Source organism: Neoarius graeffei, chromosome 16, assembly GCF_027579695.1.
Source record: "Neoarius graeffei isolate fNeoGra1 chromosome 16, fNeoGra1.pri, whole genome shotgun sequence".
Lineage (NCBI taxonomy): Eukaryota > Metazoa > Chordata > Actinopteri > Siluriformes > Ariidae > Neoarius > Neoarius graeffei.
The window spans coordinates 60,975,344-60,995,102 of NC_083584.1; the positions used below are offsets into that span (position 1 = coordinate 60,975,344).

A 19,759-nucleotide genomic window follows, 5' to 3' on the forward strand; every position below is an offset into this window, starting at 1 on the left:
ACAATAATAAAGTCATTCCAAAGTGCACCTTCTTGGCCTTCAGAAACACTAAAAGAAATGAAGAAAAAGCATTGTGGAAGTCAGTAAATGTTACTTTTATAGACCAAGCACAGGGAAAAAAATATGGAATCACTCAATTCTGAGGAAAAAAATATGGAATCATGAAAAACAGACAAACAAAAGAACATTCAAAACACATCACTAGTACTTAGTTGCACCACCTCTGGCTTTTATAACGGCTTGCAGTCTCTTAGGCATGGACTTGATGAGTGACAAACAGTATTCTTCATCAATCTGGTGCCAACTCTCTTTGATTGCAGTTGCCAGATCAGCTTTGCAGGCCGGAGCCTTGTCGTGGACCATTTTTTTCAATTTCCACCACAAGTTTTCTATTGGGTTGAGATCTGGACTGTTTGCAGGCCATGGCATTGACTGGATGTGTCTTTCACCAAGGAATGCTTTCACAGTTTTTGCTCTATGGCACGATGCATTGTCATCTTGGAAAATTATTTCATCATCCCCAAACATCTTTTCAATTGAAGGGATAAGAAAACTGTCCAAAATGTCAATGTAAACCTGTGCATTTATTGAAGAAGGAGCCACAGCCATCTCCCCAGTGCCTTTGCCTGACATGCAGCCCCGTATCATCAAGGATTGTGGAAATTTGGATGTTTTCTTCAGGCAGTCCTCTTCATAAATCTCACTGGAACGGCACCAAACGAAAGTTCCAGCATCATCACCTTGTCCAATGCAGATTCGCGATTCATCACTGAAGATAACTTTCATCCAGTCATCCACAGTCCATGATTGCTTCTCCTTAGCCCATTGTAGTCTTGTTCTTTTCTGTTTAGGTGTCAATGATGGTTTTCTTTTAGCTTTCCTAGATGAAAATCCCATTTCCTTTAGGCGATTTCTCACGGTTCGGTCATGTACTTGTACACTGGCTCCAGCTTCCTCCCATTTATGCTTCATTTGTTTTGTTGTACTTTTTCGGTTTTCAAGACGTATGGCCTTAAGTTTTTTGTCCTGACGCTTTGATGTCTTCCTCGGTCTACCAGTACGCTTGGCTTTAAAAAGCCTTCCCATGCTGTTTGTACTTGGTCCATATCTTAGATACAGCTGACTGTGAACAGCCCACATCTTTGGCAACCATGCGTGAAGAGTTACCTTCTTTAAGAAGTTGGACAATCCTCTCTTTTGTTTCAAGAGACATCTCTCTTGTTGGAGCCATGATTCTTGCCAATCCACTTGGTCCAGCAGCCCTCCAAGGTGCGATAACTGCGCTGTTTCTAACTGCAGACTAACGAGCAGATCTAATCTGAGGCAGGTGTCAATTTAGGGAAAGGAAATTGACTGGGTGAGTCCTTATTTTCTACCTGAAAATTGAGTGATTCCATATTTTTTTCCTCAGAATTGAGTGATTCCATATTTTTTTCCCTGTGCTTGGTCTATAAAAGTAACATTTACTGACTTCCACAATGCTTTTTCTTCGTTTATTTTAGTGTTTCTGAAGGCCAAGAAGGTGCACTTTGGAATGACTTTATTATTGTATCATGTTTGTGATCTGAGTTTGTTCTACAGAATAAAACGTCTGAATGAGTGCTCATCCAAGACTGGTGATTCCATACTTTTTGCCAGGGGTTGTAGAAAATCTAGTCAAGACATTTTGAGCATTTAATCGACCCCACAAATGTGATGCTCCAGAAACTCAATCTGCTCAAAGGAAGGTCAGTTTTATAGCTTCTCTAAAGAGCTCAACTGTTTTCAGCTGTGCTAACATGATTGTACAAGGGTTTTCTAATCATCCATTAGCCTTCTGAGGCAATGAGCAAACACATTGTACCATTAGAACACTGGAGTGAGAGTTGCTGGAAATGGGCCTCTATACACCTATGGAGATATTGCACCAAAAACCAGACATTTGCAGCTAGAATAGTCATTTACCACATTAGCAATGTATAGAGTGGATTTCTGATTAGTTTAAAGTGATCTTCATTGAAAAGAACAGTGCTTTTCTTTCAAAAATAAGCACATTTCAAAGCGACCCCAAACTTTTGAACGGTAGTGTATGCATGTCATTATTGTGTGTGTGCAGGTGGATGAGATTAGCGAGGAGCTGAAAACTCTTCCTAAGCGTGTGCAGCTGGCAGCAGCGTTCATCACGTACCTGTCTGCCACACCTGAGGATCAGCGCAGAGCCACATTACACAGCTGGATGGAGCATGCAGGACTGCAGAGTAACACACACACACACAAACAACAAATGCTGGACAGAGTGTGTATTCTGCATGGTCTTCATTATTCTGTCTCTCGCTGTCTCTTCATTCTTGTGTGACGTGTATACACACACAGACACACACCGGCTCTCAGCTGACTTCTTACATTTGTGTCTGCATGTTTTCATGTTGCTGTTTAGCTCGAGTTGCGTTTCTTACTCATCACTCAAAGAAAATCCACCAACTTGAGCTTGAATCCAAAACATCTTCCTTTTCATTTATATTACATTCATCCACAGAACCTTCTCTGATGAAGGTTTGCGCTCGAACCTCTCTCCATTTTCACTGGCACACTTGGCTGTGTGTGTGGGTGTGGCCCTCACATGAAAGTTTACTTCTGTGTATTTTCACTGAAGATTAGTGACCCACTCAGTGTGTCACCTGCTTGATATTCGTTCACACTGTGAGGAAAACACCATGTGCAGTTTTTTTATCTTTAAAATGAGATTTTTAAATGTTAAGTAATATTTTGCTACTCCTTGTGCCAGTCATAGGAATGATGATGATAAATCTACTCGTTCACTCAGCCAGGGTGTATAGAGTTCTGAGTTTGGCCGTGACATGCTGCGCAGTTCAGTGGAAAAGCACGACAATTTCACCTTAAAAAAATCAAGCTGGTGATGCAACTGGAACCTAAGACTTTGGCAATGTCTCGATTAAAGTGCTGATGACACGTTTTTGACATCTTTGGCGATGTTTTATAACATAAAAAGTAATTCCCGATGATCCATATATTAATTCACGAAGGCGCCTATTTTACAAGTTATGATAAAAAACGTGGCTATTTGGGCAAATTTGACGGGGCTGCAGCACCCAGGAGACGAAAGAGGAGGAGGAGCTATATGATGTCAGCGAAAGAATCTTCCTCCTAACTTACCAGTTTGTTGTTGATGCGACAGGTGTTCAGTTTATCATTATTAGTATTATTATTATGCATTATTATATATATATAGTTATTATGCCTCCGCGTTGTGTTGCCGGCTTTTGCTCCAAAACCCACAAGGATGGGGTAAGTTTATTCAAGTTTCCCAGAGATCCCGAGCTGCATGCGAAGTGGGTGAAGCAAGTCAGGCGCACTCGTGACAAGTGGGAGCCCTCACCAACATCCGTCCTGTGCTCTGAACACTTCGATTTGGATTGTTTTGACACCCTTCCCAGCTTAAAAGAATCTCTTGGGTGTTCAGTTCAGCACAAATGTGTGTTACTACCATCAGCAGTGCCTACACAGTGTTGCCAGATTGGGAGGTTTCCCGCCCAGTTGGGCGGTTTCAAGTGCATTTTGGTGGGTTTTGAGCATATTTTGGGCTGGAAAACGTCAGCAGTATCTGTTGCCAGATACTGCTGAAGTTTTCCAGCCCAAAATATGTTCAAAACCCACCAAAATGCACTTGAAACCGCCCAACTGGGCGGGAAACCTCCCAATCTGGCAACACTGCCAGTATTCCGGAGGGGGTCTACTAGTAGCTATGCCGGATCCAAAGACAGTCCTCCTGTCAGAACATGTGTTGTGAAACGACATAAGATAAAGGTACGTAGAGCTATAGATTCTACATGATAATCATAAATGTAATCATAAAGTCGGCGTGATATCAGTCATGTATTTGCTTGTGAAAGCTTGCGGCTTTCATGTAACTGCCGCCTATCAACGAGAGGCAAAGGGTAAAGAGGGTAGACTATCATAGATTCTATTTGGAAGAGATCAACACAATTCTAGACTCCCAGAAGAGGAAGAGCTAGCACTAGAGAGTTCACCGGCGTTTTCATGCGCCATTTCCATTGAGTAGAACCAGAGTAGAACAGCCAGTGAACCGCAGCGTGTTCTCCCGCTGATGTCACAGCATGGCCGCGAGCCACGGACCCAGTTTTCTTGCGCTGTGCAATTAAAAGTTGGATATTCGCGTAACAACAGCTTCTTTTCATGTAATTATAACAGAAATCTAACATGTTTGCCATGTTGTATAGTTTATTTAAGAAATTGCATAGAGTCATGTTTGTGTCATCAGCCCTTTAAAGCTCATAGGCAACGGTTTTAATTTTATGCACATTTGAAACTTTGTGTGTTAAAAAAAACCCTCTGTAATTTTCTTCTGGTCCCAAGAAGTATTGTTAATAAGTCATAATTAAAATAAGTTAGCGCGGATCGTGGCGAATTTCTGTTCGGCAATTTTCGTGACCACTCAGCGCGTGACGTCATTTAAGCCAAACAAACCGTTTGAGTTAAGTCCACTTCCGTTTACTTACGTATTTTCTGGACTATAAGCCGCTACTTTTTTCCTCGGTTTTGAACCATGCGGCTTATACAAAGGTGCGGCTATTCTGTGGATTTTTCTTCCACCGCTAGGGGCGCTCTAACCGGAAGTAGAATCAAAAATAAGATAGACGAAAAATCAATGCAAAGAAGAATTAGCAGATCTTTAGCAGATAGAACACGCACGACAAATTACTAACTGGTAATTATTTTCAAATCCAGCGAAGATGATTAAAGTGACTTGTGGTTTCAAACACAGGAGAAATGAAGGTAAATAAATACCGGTTATTTTCTCTTGGTTCTGTTCCGTTTTAATCAGCAAAGTTGCTGCCGTGTTAAAAGGCACTGTTCGGAAAGAATCTGTTCAGGTACATACATGTACATTTACAGTACAAAATCGTTCTGTACATGCAGTAAATATCTAATTTTTCAACATAGATATCTGCGGCTTATAGCCCGGTGCGGCTTGTATATCTTTTTTTTTTATTTTTTTTTAAAATGGAGCGGATGCGGCTTATATACAGGTGCGCTCTATAGTCCAGAAAATACGGTACATTGCCGTTCAGCTTGAGTGCAGACGTGCGTTCGGGAATTTCCAAAGAAAAACCCCCATGCCTTATTGTTGTGCAGTGAACTGTAACAACGGGACCGGTTCAGGAAGAAGTTTTTACCTTTTTCTGAGAGAGGAGAAGAGGCGGAGAGAGTGGATTGGCTTTTTCTGAGAGAGGAGAAGAGGCGGAGAGAGTGGATTGGCTTTTTCCGAAAAGGAGGAGAGGCAGAGCAAGAGGGTTGGCTTTTTCCAAAAAAGGAGAAGAGGCGGGGCGAGTGGGTTGGCTTTTTCCGGAAGAGGAGATGAGGCGGAGCGAGTGGGTTGTGCGTGTGAAACAAAATCAAGCAGTCAAAGAAGAAATGAAGCAGCGATGCTCAAGCAAAAAGGAGAAGATTGGAGGTAAACATTTTTACTTTTGCTTGCAATTGACAAGTCAAGAATCCTGAGGGATCCTGTACAATCATTGTGGAAATGAGACAAAGGGATATTTCCTCGCTTAGAGTCGGCTATAAATAGTATAATGCCGCGGATGGCAAGCTAATGTGGCCTACCGGCGCACTGTCAAGTAATCGTTCCCTATATCCACTAGCGAGGGCGGTTTAATTATTCTTCAAAAGGGCTCTTATTTAGTATTACGGCGAAAGTAGGAATTTATCATAACTACCAGGATAAATTGTTTGGGCGCGAGTCTTGTTAAGGTCCGGGGTCACCGCGATCAGAGTCGGCCGAGTCGCTGTCCGATTCCGAGGCTGCACGGTCAAACCAGTGAGCCACATTCACCGATTGCTTCGCAACGACCATAGGGTCATACATGTATGGCTTCACCTCTCGATATTCAATTTGGAGAGTTCCGACTTCAAAATCGCTCTCGCTTTCAGACATTTTACACAACCTCTCACGACCAAAGTCCGTACACGTGTGCTTGGTTCGCAAGTAAACAGAGCTGCTCCCGGTCTGTTTGGCTTAAATGACGTCACAATGACGCCCCCTGGCGGTGAAAGTGCGCATAAATGAGATGTAAACAAACCTAAGGAAATTGGGCAAAACAGTATATTTTAACCATTTTATTCAATTTTAGGGCGCAAATTAGACACCAGGAAGATTAAATTCACTTTTTGGGTCGTTCCTCTAGACAATAAAGTTAATATTCTACGTTTCACCTCCGACCCTTGCCTATGACCTGTGATGTTTTCTGTGTTCTCATTGGCAGAGTTTGATTTACGTCACTTCCTGTGCTCCGAGAGCGAACAGCTGATCTGGAAGAGTGAAGGACTGCCATCTGACGATCTGTCCATAGAGAACGCCCTCGTTATCCTGCAGGTACCCACACGCACGCAGTATGAAATCATGTTACTGAGGCTACATCCACACGACAACGGCAACGAGATTTTTTTTTTTTTTTTAAATACCGCGTCCACATGGGCAACGGATCAGTAAAATATCAGGTTCATATGGCAACACAACACTTGCTGAAAACGATGCAATACACATGTCACACCACTACGTGCGCTGTAAGACGGTCCCATTGGAGACACCAGAACAATAGAAGTAGATGCATGTGCATAACTGCGCATGCGCACAGTGACTATCCCTGTCACTGTCACACGCACACACCTTCTCACTCCCTGTCCTATGGATATAGTCCCTTTAAATCACGTGCTTGTTTTTTGAATGGAGACGCGGAAAGAGGAATGAACGGGGGTAGATGGAAGCCGGTACGCCAACATTCTGATATCCTCCAGAATTCTTTAATGGTCCGGAATAAATTGAATGCTACACGTTGATGGATTAATTTGTTCTTCTACGCCCTTTTTGAGGAATGTATTGTCGGACTTAAACCAACATCTGAAGAGGTGAGATCGCTCTTTTTTTTTCCCTATTTTTGCTGGCAGGATTGACTCTGCCCTAAGGTCTATTCTCTCTCTCTCTCTCTCTCTCTCTCTCTCTCTCTCTCTCTCTCTCTCACTTTGCACCATTACACAATAAATATTCACAGTGAAAATATTTTGTAAGCGTGTTTCATGAACCAAGTTATAGGATTTGTTGACAACTCGCATCGAGTTCGTTACACTTCTACCCGGCATGAAGCACTGACAGTCATGTGGTTGTGATGTCATCGTAAACAAATCCGTTCTACTCATCCAGACGACTTCGCAATGGCTCCGTTGCCAGATTTTTTTCACTCGAACCCGTTCTCAAAAGATTTCGTTTTGGCGCAACCAAAACGCCGGTGCCGTGTGGACGCCAGGCCGAAACAATAAACAATTTTATCAGATTCGCCTGAATCCGTTGCCGTGTGGACAGGGTCTGAGACTAACAGGCAAAGACGCCACGCCTCCTTTACTTTACCTGACAGATGCAGAAGTCACATCTTTCTTCACCCCAACTCTTTTATTGAACTTGATTGATTTTATACTCAGCTCGTGATTTGTCCATGCAGGTGACATTTTTCACATTTACGTGGCCTGTCTCATGCACATGCGGACAGTTCAACACCAGTCATGTGTGGATGGTACATGAGGAAAATACAGGTTTCCATGTCAACCTGTAAAATGTTCTTGGACACTTATTTTGTTATTTTTGTTGCCATGCAACGATGTTTTTTCCCTGTCATGGTCGCTTTGAGCCGCAACTCAGAACAACAGTGACTTTACGTTAATAACTCAATTAGAAGACCCAGAGTTTGAGTAGGTTTAACACTAATCAGAAGGTGTTAGACACAACTCTAGGTTGTGCTTTAAATTACGGACATTGAGTTTTACCAAATATGGACTGACAGACCGACATGCGAATACTGGCACTGCTGTACACGCAGGCCACGCCCCTTTTACTGGGTCCAACAGGCACAGGAATTCGGTACCTTCTTTCCTCGTACTAATAGGCACAGATACCACACCCCCTTGACAGAATGATGCACTTAAAGGCCACGCCTCCTTTATTGGAAAATTGTCTTATTGTTTAAGGACATCATCAGTCTCTCTTTGTGTGTGTGTGTGTGTGTGTGTGTGTGCGCGCTTATTGTGTTCGTCAGTGTGTCGCATTGTTTAATGTCATCCTCACTGTCTGTCTGTCTGTCTGCCATTATCATGCCACATCCTCAGATCGCTGCATTAAAGAACCGGGTAAGAGAAGAGTGAACACACACACACACTCATATGCGCAAATAAATAAATAAATACATAACATGCACAGAAGTGATGTCCATTGATGGTATTATTGTTCATCTCACAATACCAGTCTCGTTTTTTATTTTCATTGCTATGCTGTGTGTGAGAGAGAGAGAGAGAGAGAAAGAACAACACACTGTCTTCTTTTAAATAAATTATCTAAAGTATAAATTCTCTCTCTCTCTCGCTTTCACACTCTCACACTCTGTCTCTCTCACTCTCTCACACTCTCGCACTGTCTCTCTTTCTTGCGCTCTCTCACACTTGCACTCTCTCTCTCACTCTCTCTCGCTCTCACACTTTCGCTCTGTCTCTCTGTCTCACGCTCTCTCACTGTCTCTCTCACACTCTCTCGCTCTCACACTTTCGCTCTGTCTCTCTCTCTCACACTCTCGCTCTCACACTTTCGCTCTGTCTCTCTCTCCCTCACTCTCACACTCTCGCTCTCACACTTTCGCTCTGTCTCTCTCTCTTGCTCTCTCTCACTCTCACACTTTTGCTTTGTCTCTCTCACTCTCGCACTCTCTCGCTCTCACACTTTCGCTGTCTCTCACTCTCTCTCTCGCTCTCACACTTTCGCTCTGTCTCTCTCTCACACTCTCTCACTCTCGCTCTCACACTTTCGCTCTGACTCTCACACTCTCTCACTCTCGCTCTCACACTTTCGCTCTGTCTCTCACACTCTCTCACTGTCGCTCTCACACTTTCGCTCCGTCTCTCACACTTTCGCTCTGTCTCTCTCACTCTCACACTCTCTCACTCTCGCTCTCACACTTTCGCTCTGTCTCTCACACTCTCTCACTCTCGCTCTCACACTTTCGCTCTGTCTCTCTCGCTCTCACACTCTGTCGCTCTCACACTTTCTCTCTCGCTCTCACACTTTCGCTCTGTGTCTCTCTCTCTCACTCACACTCTCTCACTGTCTCTCTCTTGTACTCTGTCTCTCTCTCTCGTTCTCTCTCTCTCTCGCTCTTACACTCTCTCACATTCTTGCACTCTCTCTCTCTCTCTCTTTCTCTCTCTCTCTCTCTGCAGAGTGTGGCTTGTCCGTTTCTGATAGACCCTTCCTCTCGAGCCACAGAATGGTTACGCACCCACCTTAAAGCACATCGGTTAGAGGTCATCAACCAACAGGTAGACACACACACACACACACACACACACACACACACACACACACACACACACTAAGTACATATGCAGTAATCCTGACATCCTCAAACTGATATTCTGGGATTGTGTATTCCTGTCTGTCTGTCTGTGTATCTGTCTGCTTCCCTGGTTCTCAGGACTCTAATTTCATGACATCATTGGAGTTGGCTGTGCGCTTCGGAAAAACGTTGATAATTCAGGAAGTGGATGGCGTCGAACCAGTGCTTTACCCTCTACTGCGCAGAGACCTGATTGCACAAGGTCAGTCTGTCTGTCCCTCCATTCTTCCATCCATCTTTCCATCCGTTTCCTTCTGCTCATACATTTCATTCTGGTCATCCTTTCAGCCCACATCCTTTCATCCATTCTATAATCCATCCATTCATTATTCTCTCTCTCCTTCTGTAAAACAGTTTGTGGTTCATGCTAAATTACAGTTTATAATTCTTTCAGTGTGCTGATTATAACAAAGGTTTTTTTCTTTTTGTTGCTCGGACATGTAGGTCAGCGTCAGTGTCTTGCAGTCGCTCTTCCTTGATTCGGTATTGTCTTTATCGTGCTTTCCTTCAGGTCCTCGTTATGTGGTGCAGATCGGGGAGAAAGTCGTCGACTATAATGAGGATTTCAGACTGTTTCTGGCAACCCGCAACCCCAGTCCGGTCATCCCCCCTGATGCTGCTTCTATTATAACCGAAGTGAATTTTACCACCACCAGAGCAGGACTACGTGGGCAGGTAACACACACACACACACGCAAACAAAGAGTGTGTGTGATGAAGGAGTTGTGATTTTATATATATATATATATATATATATATATATATATATATATATATAATTATTACACTATTATGTGGTGAGTTACAAAATTGTGCAATGTGTGTGTGTGTGTGTGTAGCTGTTGGCATTGACCATCCAGCATGAGAAACCAGAACTGGAGAGAGAGAAAACCCGACTGTTGCAGCAGGAGGAGGAGAAGAAGATTCAGCTTGCCCTCCTGGAGGATTCGCTGCTACAGGTACTTAATATGTACAGTGTGTGTGTGTGTGTGTATATAAAATATTGCTGCGCTCCTTTATACTATGATCGTGTGCTATGAAATGGCCCTGGCAAGATCTATCTAACTGGAGTCTGCTCACATAAACACTCTAAACATTGCTGTACATCCTGAACTTCCCTTTATTCTCTTCTTTTCACTTAAATGAAGAGCAGTGTTTGCAGTTTCCATATGTAACAATGATCTGTGAATCATGATTTTGTTCATTACTCACATTGCCAAGCATGCGGGTTCTGAAGCTAAAAGTTTCCAGATTCCAGATCATCCTGTTCCTATTGTATGCAGAGCCACAGAGCTTATACTATTACATTATTACCTGAGCATGTATTTAGCCCCACCCCTAAATAAGATGTGACCATAAGTGTCCATTCCAAAACCATGGGCATTAACATGGAGTTGGTAACCGCTTTGTTATATAATAGAATAAGCTCCATTCTTCTGAGAAGGCTTCCCACTAGATTTTGAAGAACGGCTGTGGGGATTTGTCCGTTTTAGCCACAAGAGCATTATTGACATCGGCCACTGATGTTGGCTGAGGACGCCTGGGGTGCAGTTGGCATTCTAGTTTACCCCGAAGCAGAAGTGGACGAAGTACCCAACTTCATTACTAAAGTCAAAGTACAGATCCCACTGGTCAAATGTGACTCCAATACAAGTGAAAGTTCTCCAGTCAAATTGTTACTTGAGTTAAAGTACTGAAGTACTTGCTTTTAAAAATACTGAAGTATTAAAAGTACATTTTCTGTCAACGCATTGTTGTATTATTGCCACAACACTTACAAAACCTAATGCCTCTGAAACAACCGACTGGATTTACAAAATGAATGCATGCTGTGGAATCATGGTGGTTTAACGTTAAGCTAGCTAATCAGTGAAGCTCCACCTGATGCTAGCAAACTCTTTTCAAACTCAAAATCATATTGGGTAGCTAACGCTACTAGAAAAGAAAGATTTCTACATTCTGTTTATTTGGCAAGATTATGCTAAAACATATTTCTGAAAGGACTTCAGATAAGTTAACGTTATTCATGTTAGCGTAACTCCGTTTTCACATGCTAACTAACAATGTCCAAGTTAACTAGCTATGTGTTATCGTTAGCCGTGGACAAGGCGACGGCAACTTGGCGGGCAAATCCATAGAAAGTCCTTTGACTAACCAGACTGCATAGCTATTACAATGTTATCGCTAGCTCTAAAAGCACAGACAACTTCACTGCAAGTTTTCTTTTGGAATAAAACGTTTACGTCCCTCAATATGCCTCCGCAGGTTGGACGGCGAGTTTTTGTAGGCCGTGATGTGCTCCATTTTAGGCAAACAAAGCAAACATTTTAAACAAAACAAATCTTTAATCCTTTCAGAAAACTGAAACATGGGTTCTAGCTATAGCCATGAGTGCGTGCGTTCCCCAGAAGAACCGCCTCCTTCCATTCTGCAATCAACGGGTCGTGTTCAGTAATGCTGCTGAGAAATCACTGAACTTGATTTTATACAGTCTATGGACGTGACGCGACCCTAGTGATTTCTGATCGGCTGTCTCATGCCATGTACACACGTAGCCGGGTATTTTTAAAACCGAACATTTCCCCCCCCTCCGTTTATAAAAATGTTTTATCCACACCACCTCGTCTTCGAAAAAAATCCCTTCCACACATAACCGAACATCTGCGTTTTCAATCACATTCATAAGCATTCCAAACCTGTAGATGGCATTATTTCCCCAAATCCTACCCCCTAATCACATCAGCAGTAGTTGGGCTTCTAAAATTAAACATGTAAATAGCACCTGCACAATAATTAACGCTTTCAAGGCACTACTCCGATCCATTACTCTTTGTCCATGCTTAATCTGGCTTCTGCAGTAAACAAAGGTCGCACGTTTGACGTCAGGGCAGATTTGTTGTCATTTTTTTGGCGCAGATTGTGACGTTCTAAAACGCAAAACTCCGGTTATCTCTGTCTACACGAAAAGGCATACACGGAGTTTTCAAAAATCTTCACTTTGCCCGGAGTTTTTTTAAATATTCGGTTTTGATGTGTTTTCATGTGGATGACAGGCCAAAACGTAGAAAAATATCTTCGATTTAGCAGATACCCGGCTACGTGTGGACGGGGTCCAAGTGTCACCTGCGAAAAAAACATAACGTTTTAGAAAAGAAAAAAACATCCACTTTCAAAGCCGCTTCATAGTAACGAGTAACGAGAACCTTGATAGAAATGTAGTGGAGTGAAAAGTACAATATTTGTCTTTCAAATGTAGTGAAGTTAAAGTCCTAAGTTTAAAAAAAAATACTCAAGTAAAGTACAGATACTCAAAAAGTGTACTTAAGTACAGTACTCAAGTAAATGTACTTTGTTACTGTCCACCTCTGCCTCGACGGGATTTGTGTCGGGTTGAGGTCAGGGATCTGCCCAGGATGGAGTTCTTAAAGATCAACTTTGAAAACCATGTCTTCATGGAGCTCATGGTGTCCACATACTTTTGGCCATATGTTGTGTTTTAAAGATATTTTTTTTTGGGGGGGGGGGGGGGCTTTTTCACCTTTATTGGATAGGACAGTGTAGAGACAGGAAATGAGTGGGAGAGAGAGATGGGGAGGGATCGGGAAATGACCTCGGGCCGGAATCGAACCCGGGTCCCTGGATTTATGGTATGGCGCCTTATCCACCTGAGCCACAACACCCCCATATGTTGTGTTTTAATGGGAGTAAGAATGTTGCTCCATTTGTGGGTCAAAACCTTGTCCTGGTGAAGGAGGGTATGGACTTGTGTTACTAGTAGGGCCACTGTTGGTAAACAGATCTGGAAACATCAGACAAAAAGTAATCCTAATAAACACTCCCATGAAAGGTCAAGGATTAGAGTACCTGGACCCAACCCTGGAGCTATACCACCGAGGGGTGCTATCTGTAGGTGAGTCAGCCATGCCACCCAGTCAGGTGCTACAGCGGATATAAAAAGTCTACAAACCCTGTTAAATGTTCGGTTTTTTCTGATGTAAAAAAAAATGAGACCACAATAAATAATTTCAAAACTTTTCCCATTTTTAATGTGACCTATAACCTGTACAATTCAATTGAAAAACACACAAATCTGTTAGTATTCAGTTTTTTTGGGGTTCACACCTGCCATCAATTAAAATGACTCTGACTAACCCCAAATAAAGTTCAGACAGTCAGTGTGTTTACATGCACATCCAAATCGAGCTACTGTCGGTAATCGAGCTAAGGGTCCCAGCAGGGGTGCCAGAGAAATCCAATCCTACATGCACACAAGGAAATCGAGCTATTGTGTGAGGTACATTGTGCACCCGAGCCACAGGTGGCGCTACACACCCCATCATGTTGGTACACTTCCGGTTGTCGTCATGAAGAAGAGCTATTCAAGAGTATAAACAAAGTTATCAGTTCCGTGTTCACAAGAAGAACGACGACGAGGACAGCAACCAGGGCTTAATTTGAGCCGGAACATGACAGAACAAGATCCGTAACCTCCGTTGTCGGATCCGGCAGCTGTTTTCATTTCATTCGGTGTTCCGGCAACTATTTAAATGGATCAGATCACCTCCGTGACCATCACAAAGGGAAAAAAATCAAACAATAAATTAAATAAATAAGTAAATAAAAATGTGTTTAGTGTTCGGTTTTGATTTTGATATCTGTTGTTGATTTCTCTCCTATGACATCCACAAAATCTATGCGAAAGGGGAAGGGGTGGGGGGCATGGGGTGTATACTTCCGCTCAATAGAACACCGGGTTTTTTGTAGCCGTTAGCTTGTGCTGTGGAAAAAATGGCAAAAAAACAAGAAAGCTTACTAAAATGTTTAAAATGAATTCTCCAACTTGTTTTGTAAACCCTTTATTTCTTAACTATTACTTGAATTGATTGCACTTATGTTTGCTGGCACTGCTTTTAAATTATTCTCTTTTGGGCTTTTTCCACCTTTATTGGACAGGACAGTGTAGAGACAGGAAATGAGCGGGAGAAAAACAGGGAGGGCTCAGAAAATGACCGCAGGTCGGAATCGAACCCGGGTCCCCGGATTTATGGTATGGCGCTTTATCCACCTGAGCCACGAAGTCCCACTGGCACTGCTTTTAAATCCCCTACTTAAATCCTTAAAATGAGTCATTTAACTCATGTCTTGTGTGATCTGATCTCCAATGGTGAAATAAACCAGTTGTATATGAGTACAGTCTGTTATTTTAGAAGATAAATTTAATATATAATTTAATATATAGCCTAATTTTTTTTTGAGTCGCCGGACCCACCCACCTCCTGCGTTCCGGGACCTCCCGCTTCACAAATTAAGCACTGACAGCAACATCGATATGTATATATGTATGTATGTATATATTCAACTCCTTAAGCTGAATGAGCATGAACTCTATCTCCTCATTGCTCCAGAAGTGCACGTTTCTACTACTGTTGTCATGCCGACCGAGGCTGTTGTGTTTCTCGCTTGTGGTCTCATCACTCGTCACTTCCGGAAGGGGCAGTGCTGAAGTAAGTAGCTCGACTACGTAGCTCGATAGGGTTTACATGCACTAAGTAGCTCGGCTACAATCGCATAATCTAGGTCACGTAGCTCGATTACGAGAAATCCAGTTCGGTTTGATTTCAGCCGAGCTAAGGTGTTCCCATGGCATTTAGAACTTCGATTTCAGTCGAGCTACGGCAGAAATTCGATTTTCTCTATGTGCATGTAAACGCACTGATTTACTCAGTTGCCTCCTCCAGCAAAATCCAGGGTTCACAGAGAGCTTACAAAGCGTCACAGGGATCTCATTGTTGAAAGGTATCAGTCAGGAGAAGGGGACAAAAACATTTCCACGGCATTAGATATACCATGGAGCACAGTGAAGACCGTCATCAAGAAGTGGAGAAAATATGGGACAACAGTGACGTTACCGAGAACTGGACGTCCCTCCAAAATTGATGAAAAGACAAGACGAAAACTGGTCAGGGAGGCTGCCGAGAGGCCGACAGCAACACTAAAGGAGCTGCAGGGATTTCTGGCAAGTACTGGTTGTGTACGACATGCGACTACAATCTCCCGTATTCTCCATATGTCTGGACTATGAGGTAGGGTCAAAGAAAAACATCCAGGCCCGGCTAAATTTTGCAAAAAAAAACATTAACTCTCCCAAAAGCATGTGGGAAAATGTGTTCTGGTCTGATGAAACCAAGGTTGAACTTTTTGGCCACAATTCCAAAAGGTATGTTTGGTGCAAAAACAACACTGCACATCACCAAAAGAACCCCATAGCCACAGTGAAGCATGGTGGTGGCAGCATCATGTTTTGGGGTTGTTTTTCTTCAGCTGGAACAGGGGCTTTAGTCAAGCTGGAGGGAATTATGAACAGTTCTAAATACCAGTCAATTTTGGCCCCAAACCTTCAGGTGTCTGCTAGAAAGCTGAAGATGAAGAGGAGTTTCATCTTTCAGCACGACAGTGACCCCAAAAAAGTTTTGGAACGGCCCAGCCAGAGCCCAGACCTAAACCCAAGTGAAAATCTGTGGGGTGACCTGAAGAGGGCTGTGCACAAGAGACGTCCTCGCAATCTGACAGATTCGGAGCGCTTTTGCAAGGAAGAGTGGGCAAATATTGCCAAGTCTAGATGCGGCAGGCTGATCGACTCTGACCCGAACAGACTGAATGCTGTAATTAAATCAAAAGGTGCTTCAACAAAGCATTAGTTTAAGGGTGTGCACACTTATGCAACCAGCTTATTGTACTTTTTTTATGCTTTCCCCCGAACAGATTTGTTTGTTAACCCTGCCGACAGTAGTCGGAGGGGTTATTATTTTCACCTGTGTCAGTCTGTGTGTGTGTGTATCTGTCTGTCTGTCTGTCTGTGTGTCTGCAAGATATCTCAAGAACCAATGGATCGATTTGGACCAAATTTTGTACATGTGTTGCCAATCACCCAGGAAGGAAACCATTAAATTTTGGAGGTCAAAGGTCAAGGTCATGGCAGAACTTCGAAATTTTCGCCCAATGTATTTTAATAGGGAAAAGGCGGGGTTTGCACTCGTTAGAGTGTCCCTGTCTAGTTTTTCAATTGAATTGTACAGGTTATAGGTCACATTAAAGGTGGGAAAAGTTTTGAAATTATTTATCATGGTCTCATTTTTTTACATCAGAAAAACTGATCATTTTAACGGGGTGTGTAGACTTTTTATATCCACTGTACCTGAAAATGGTGACATGGAGACATCTTATTAGCCAGCTTATTGTCAAGAACAGTATACTGGGTAAGGGCTGTTGTTTTTACCCAGCTAGGGTTTCTCATCTAACCAGTGTTTGCTGCAGCGTTCGTTGTTGTAGATGCTATAGTTCCTTCTCTTGATAATTGATTGCCGTTATTTAACAATTATTCGCTGAAGGTGAGGTGAATATCTGTGAATAATACCCAAGGCGAAGTCGAGGTTATTATTCACTGATCTTCACTGAACCTGAGGCGGATAATTGTTTTAGTATAAATACACCGGTAATTATTCTATCCACGTTCACTGGATATGAGCAATCGCCCGCTCTGATTGGCTACTCTACTACTAGGCTGTCAGCTCATATACCGTGAGGAGAGAAAAACAATATGGCGGCGCGCATCAAGCCAGACATATCACTTTATCAGGTATTTAAAAGAAACAGAATATAGGGGGTTTTTTGCCCCCAATATCTCCTGTTCCACACTCCAGCGCAGTCAGTGGCAGTAATGCCAAAAAACCCTAAAGAAGAAGAAGAAGAAAATGGTGGAGCGTGTTGCTGAACCAACCAAGGACTAAATAAAAACTCTACTCGTAAACAAAACCCCAAAAAATACAAAAAAAAATAGCAGCAACAAAATATGGAATAAAAATATTTCATGGTCAGGACATATTTTTTTAGGGCTGTCAATCGATTAAAAAAAATTAACTAATTAATCACACAAATTTCTGTAATTAATCGCGATTAATCTATCAATAAATTAATTGCATTTTTCTACTTAAGACTGAATATTTATGTAAAATCATCAAATTAATGTAGAGTAAACACAGAGAAAGTGTATTTAAATTCAAAAACCATTTTAATGGCTTAAGGTGCCTCTCCGAATAGACTCTCCTTTAGTTAGGATAGCTGTTTCTGCCCGGTTTTCCCGCACACGTAACCAAAGGTTATGGGTCAGCCGCCACCGGAAGTAACGCGTTATTGTTGTTGATAGACGTCCAATGGTCACCCGTGAGAGCGATGTGCTTTGCTTGCGCAAGCATGTTCATCCGCTGTGCCCTCTCATCCTCGTACAAAGTGTGTATTCTTGACACGATGGTTCCTCTCGAGGGTAAATTATAAGAGGTATCTCCCGATGCAACACGAATTACTTCTCTCAGTCCATCATCCTCTACTGTGCTAACTGGGCGGCAGTTTTTAACTATCCAAGTAACCTAGGAATTGGTTAACTTTTCACTTACAGGTTTTGTTATTCGCCCAAGAGTGCCACACTCCTGTAGTGTCGACTGGCGAGGTCCAGTGGAGGTAATTTCAGCAGGGTGTTTTGCTTTGAGGTGATACGCTAAAGACGTGTTACTTCTGTGGTAATTAAATTCGGCTTTGCAAACTGCCTTAGTTTTGTCCAATGAGCTGTCGGGCAACTTTTTAAAATGAAACTTTCGCCCTAAAAGTTCGCCCTTATCCATCTTTCCACCATAGACTCTCCTTTAGTTAGGATAGCTGTTTCTGCCCGGTTTTCCCGCACACGTAACCAAAGGTTATGGGCCAGCCACCACCAGAAGTAAACAAAACCACGTTAATTGCGTTAATTTTTTAAATGCATTAAATGTTTAAAATTAATCGCCAAAATTAACGCGTTAACTTTGACAGCAGTAAATTTTTTTATTTTTCAATAATAATAATTATTGGGCGGCACGGTGGTGTAGTGGTTAGCGCTGTCGCCTCACAGCAAGAAGGTCCTGGGTTCGAGACCCGTGGCCGGCGAGGGCCTTTCTGTGCGGAGTTTGCATGTTCTCCCCGTGTCCGCGTGGGTTTCCTCCGGGTGCTCCGGTTTCCCCCACAGTCCAAAGACATGCAGGTTAGGTTAACTGGTGGCTCTAAATTGAGCGTAGGTGTGAATGTGAGTGTGAATGGTTGTCTATGTCTATGTGTCAGCCCTGTGATGACCTGGCGACTTGTCCAGGGTGTACCCCGCCTTTCGCCCGTAGTCAGCTGGGATAGGCTCCAGCTTGCCTGCGACCCTGTAGGGCAGGATAAAGCGGCTACAGATAATGAGATGAGATGAGAGATAATAATAATTATTATTATTATAACATATTTTTCATAAATTGCTACTGACATTTCACCGGTTTGTTTACATTCTCAGTGGAAATGATTTTGTCGGACGTTTTGTGCAAAGGTATTATTTATCGAATTTGCAAAAAATAAAAATGCTCCGTTTCTCAACATCCAGTGAATGTGGATAGAATAAAACAGTTATTCCACTCAATCTCGCCATACATGGATTATAGCCAACTCGGCTATCAGCTCATGTACAACTCGATTTTGTGGAATAACTGTTAATTATTTAAAAAAAAAAGGATTAAAAAATGTATTTCAGTCTTCAAAAAGGAATGCAGATGTAATGCAGACTTGCGTCACTTATGTGTGCCGGGTCACATAAAATACTTTGTTTTGAAATGGATAAAATAAATCACAATCCCACCTTCCCTATGAATAGTTTTAGACCAAACTTCGTAACCTTTTTAGTGCTTTCAGGAACAGTATTTTCTTTCATAACTTCTAATTCTTTCTCCCTTACGGTGACGAAGCGATCGGCCGCCATTTTGCCGAGTCACTCGAGGTGATTATTGAGAAACAGTCGGAATTTCTCGACCAATCAGCGCCCACGGGTTTCCATAATCACCTCCGTGTTTATACTAGTCGTTAGGGCTGCACGATATCAGAAAAATATGCGATATTCGATAACATGACTGAATATCTCGATATCGATATGTATCACGATAATTAAATATATAATGTTTTTCTTACCGCTACTCGCCGTTCTGCCCTGTATCTAGCATTTAAAAAAAACACCCAATGCATCGCTTCCATTCCAACATTATTTTTTATTGGAAAAACATGGCTACACCTGCAATGGTGTCCATCAATCATCTTTAAATCTCTTAATTTTTGTGAGCGCAGCAGAAAATGTCTTAAGTTGAAGTAAACAAAAAACTGAAAACTACATTACATTAACATAAAGCATTCAAAATGGCAATTTCAGCGGCTCCCGGGAGATGAAGGTGAGCGACACAGATTCACCATAAACTCAAACA

At 42.4% G+C, this 19,759-nt stretch overlaps 1 protein-coding gene across 5 annotated transcripts in view; it reads left to right on the forward strand.

Annotated features, from left to right (window-relative positions):
• Positions 1–19,759, forward strand: part of dync2h1 (dynein cytoplasmic 2 heavy chain 1) — a 153,835-nt gene that overhangs the window by 91,469 nt on the left and 42,607 nt on the right. For all 5 annotated transcript variants that reach the window (XM_060943314.1, XM_060943313.1, XM_060943317.1 and 2 more), the window contains 6 exons: positions 2,096–2,237; positions 6,285–6,394; positions 9,277–9,375; positions 9,531–9,654; positions 9,964–10,127; positions 10,292–10,411. In XM_060943314.1, coding sequence (XP_060799297.1) covers positions 2,096–2,237; positions 6,285–6,394; positions 9,277–9,375; positions 9,531–9,654; positions 9,964–10,127; positions 10,292–10,411 — 759 coding nt within the window. The remainder of the gene's footprint in view (positions 1–2,095; positions 2,238–6,284; positions 6,395–9,276; positions 9,376–9,530; positions 9,655–9,963; positions 10,128–10,291; positions 10,412–19,759) is intronic.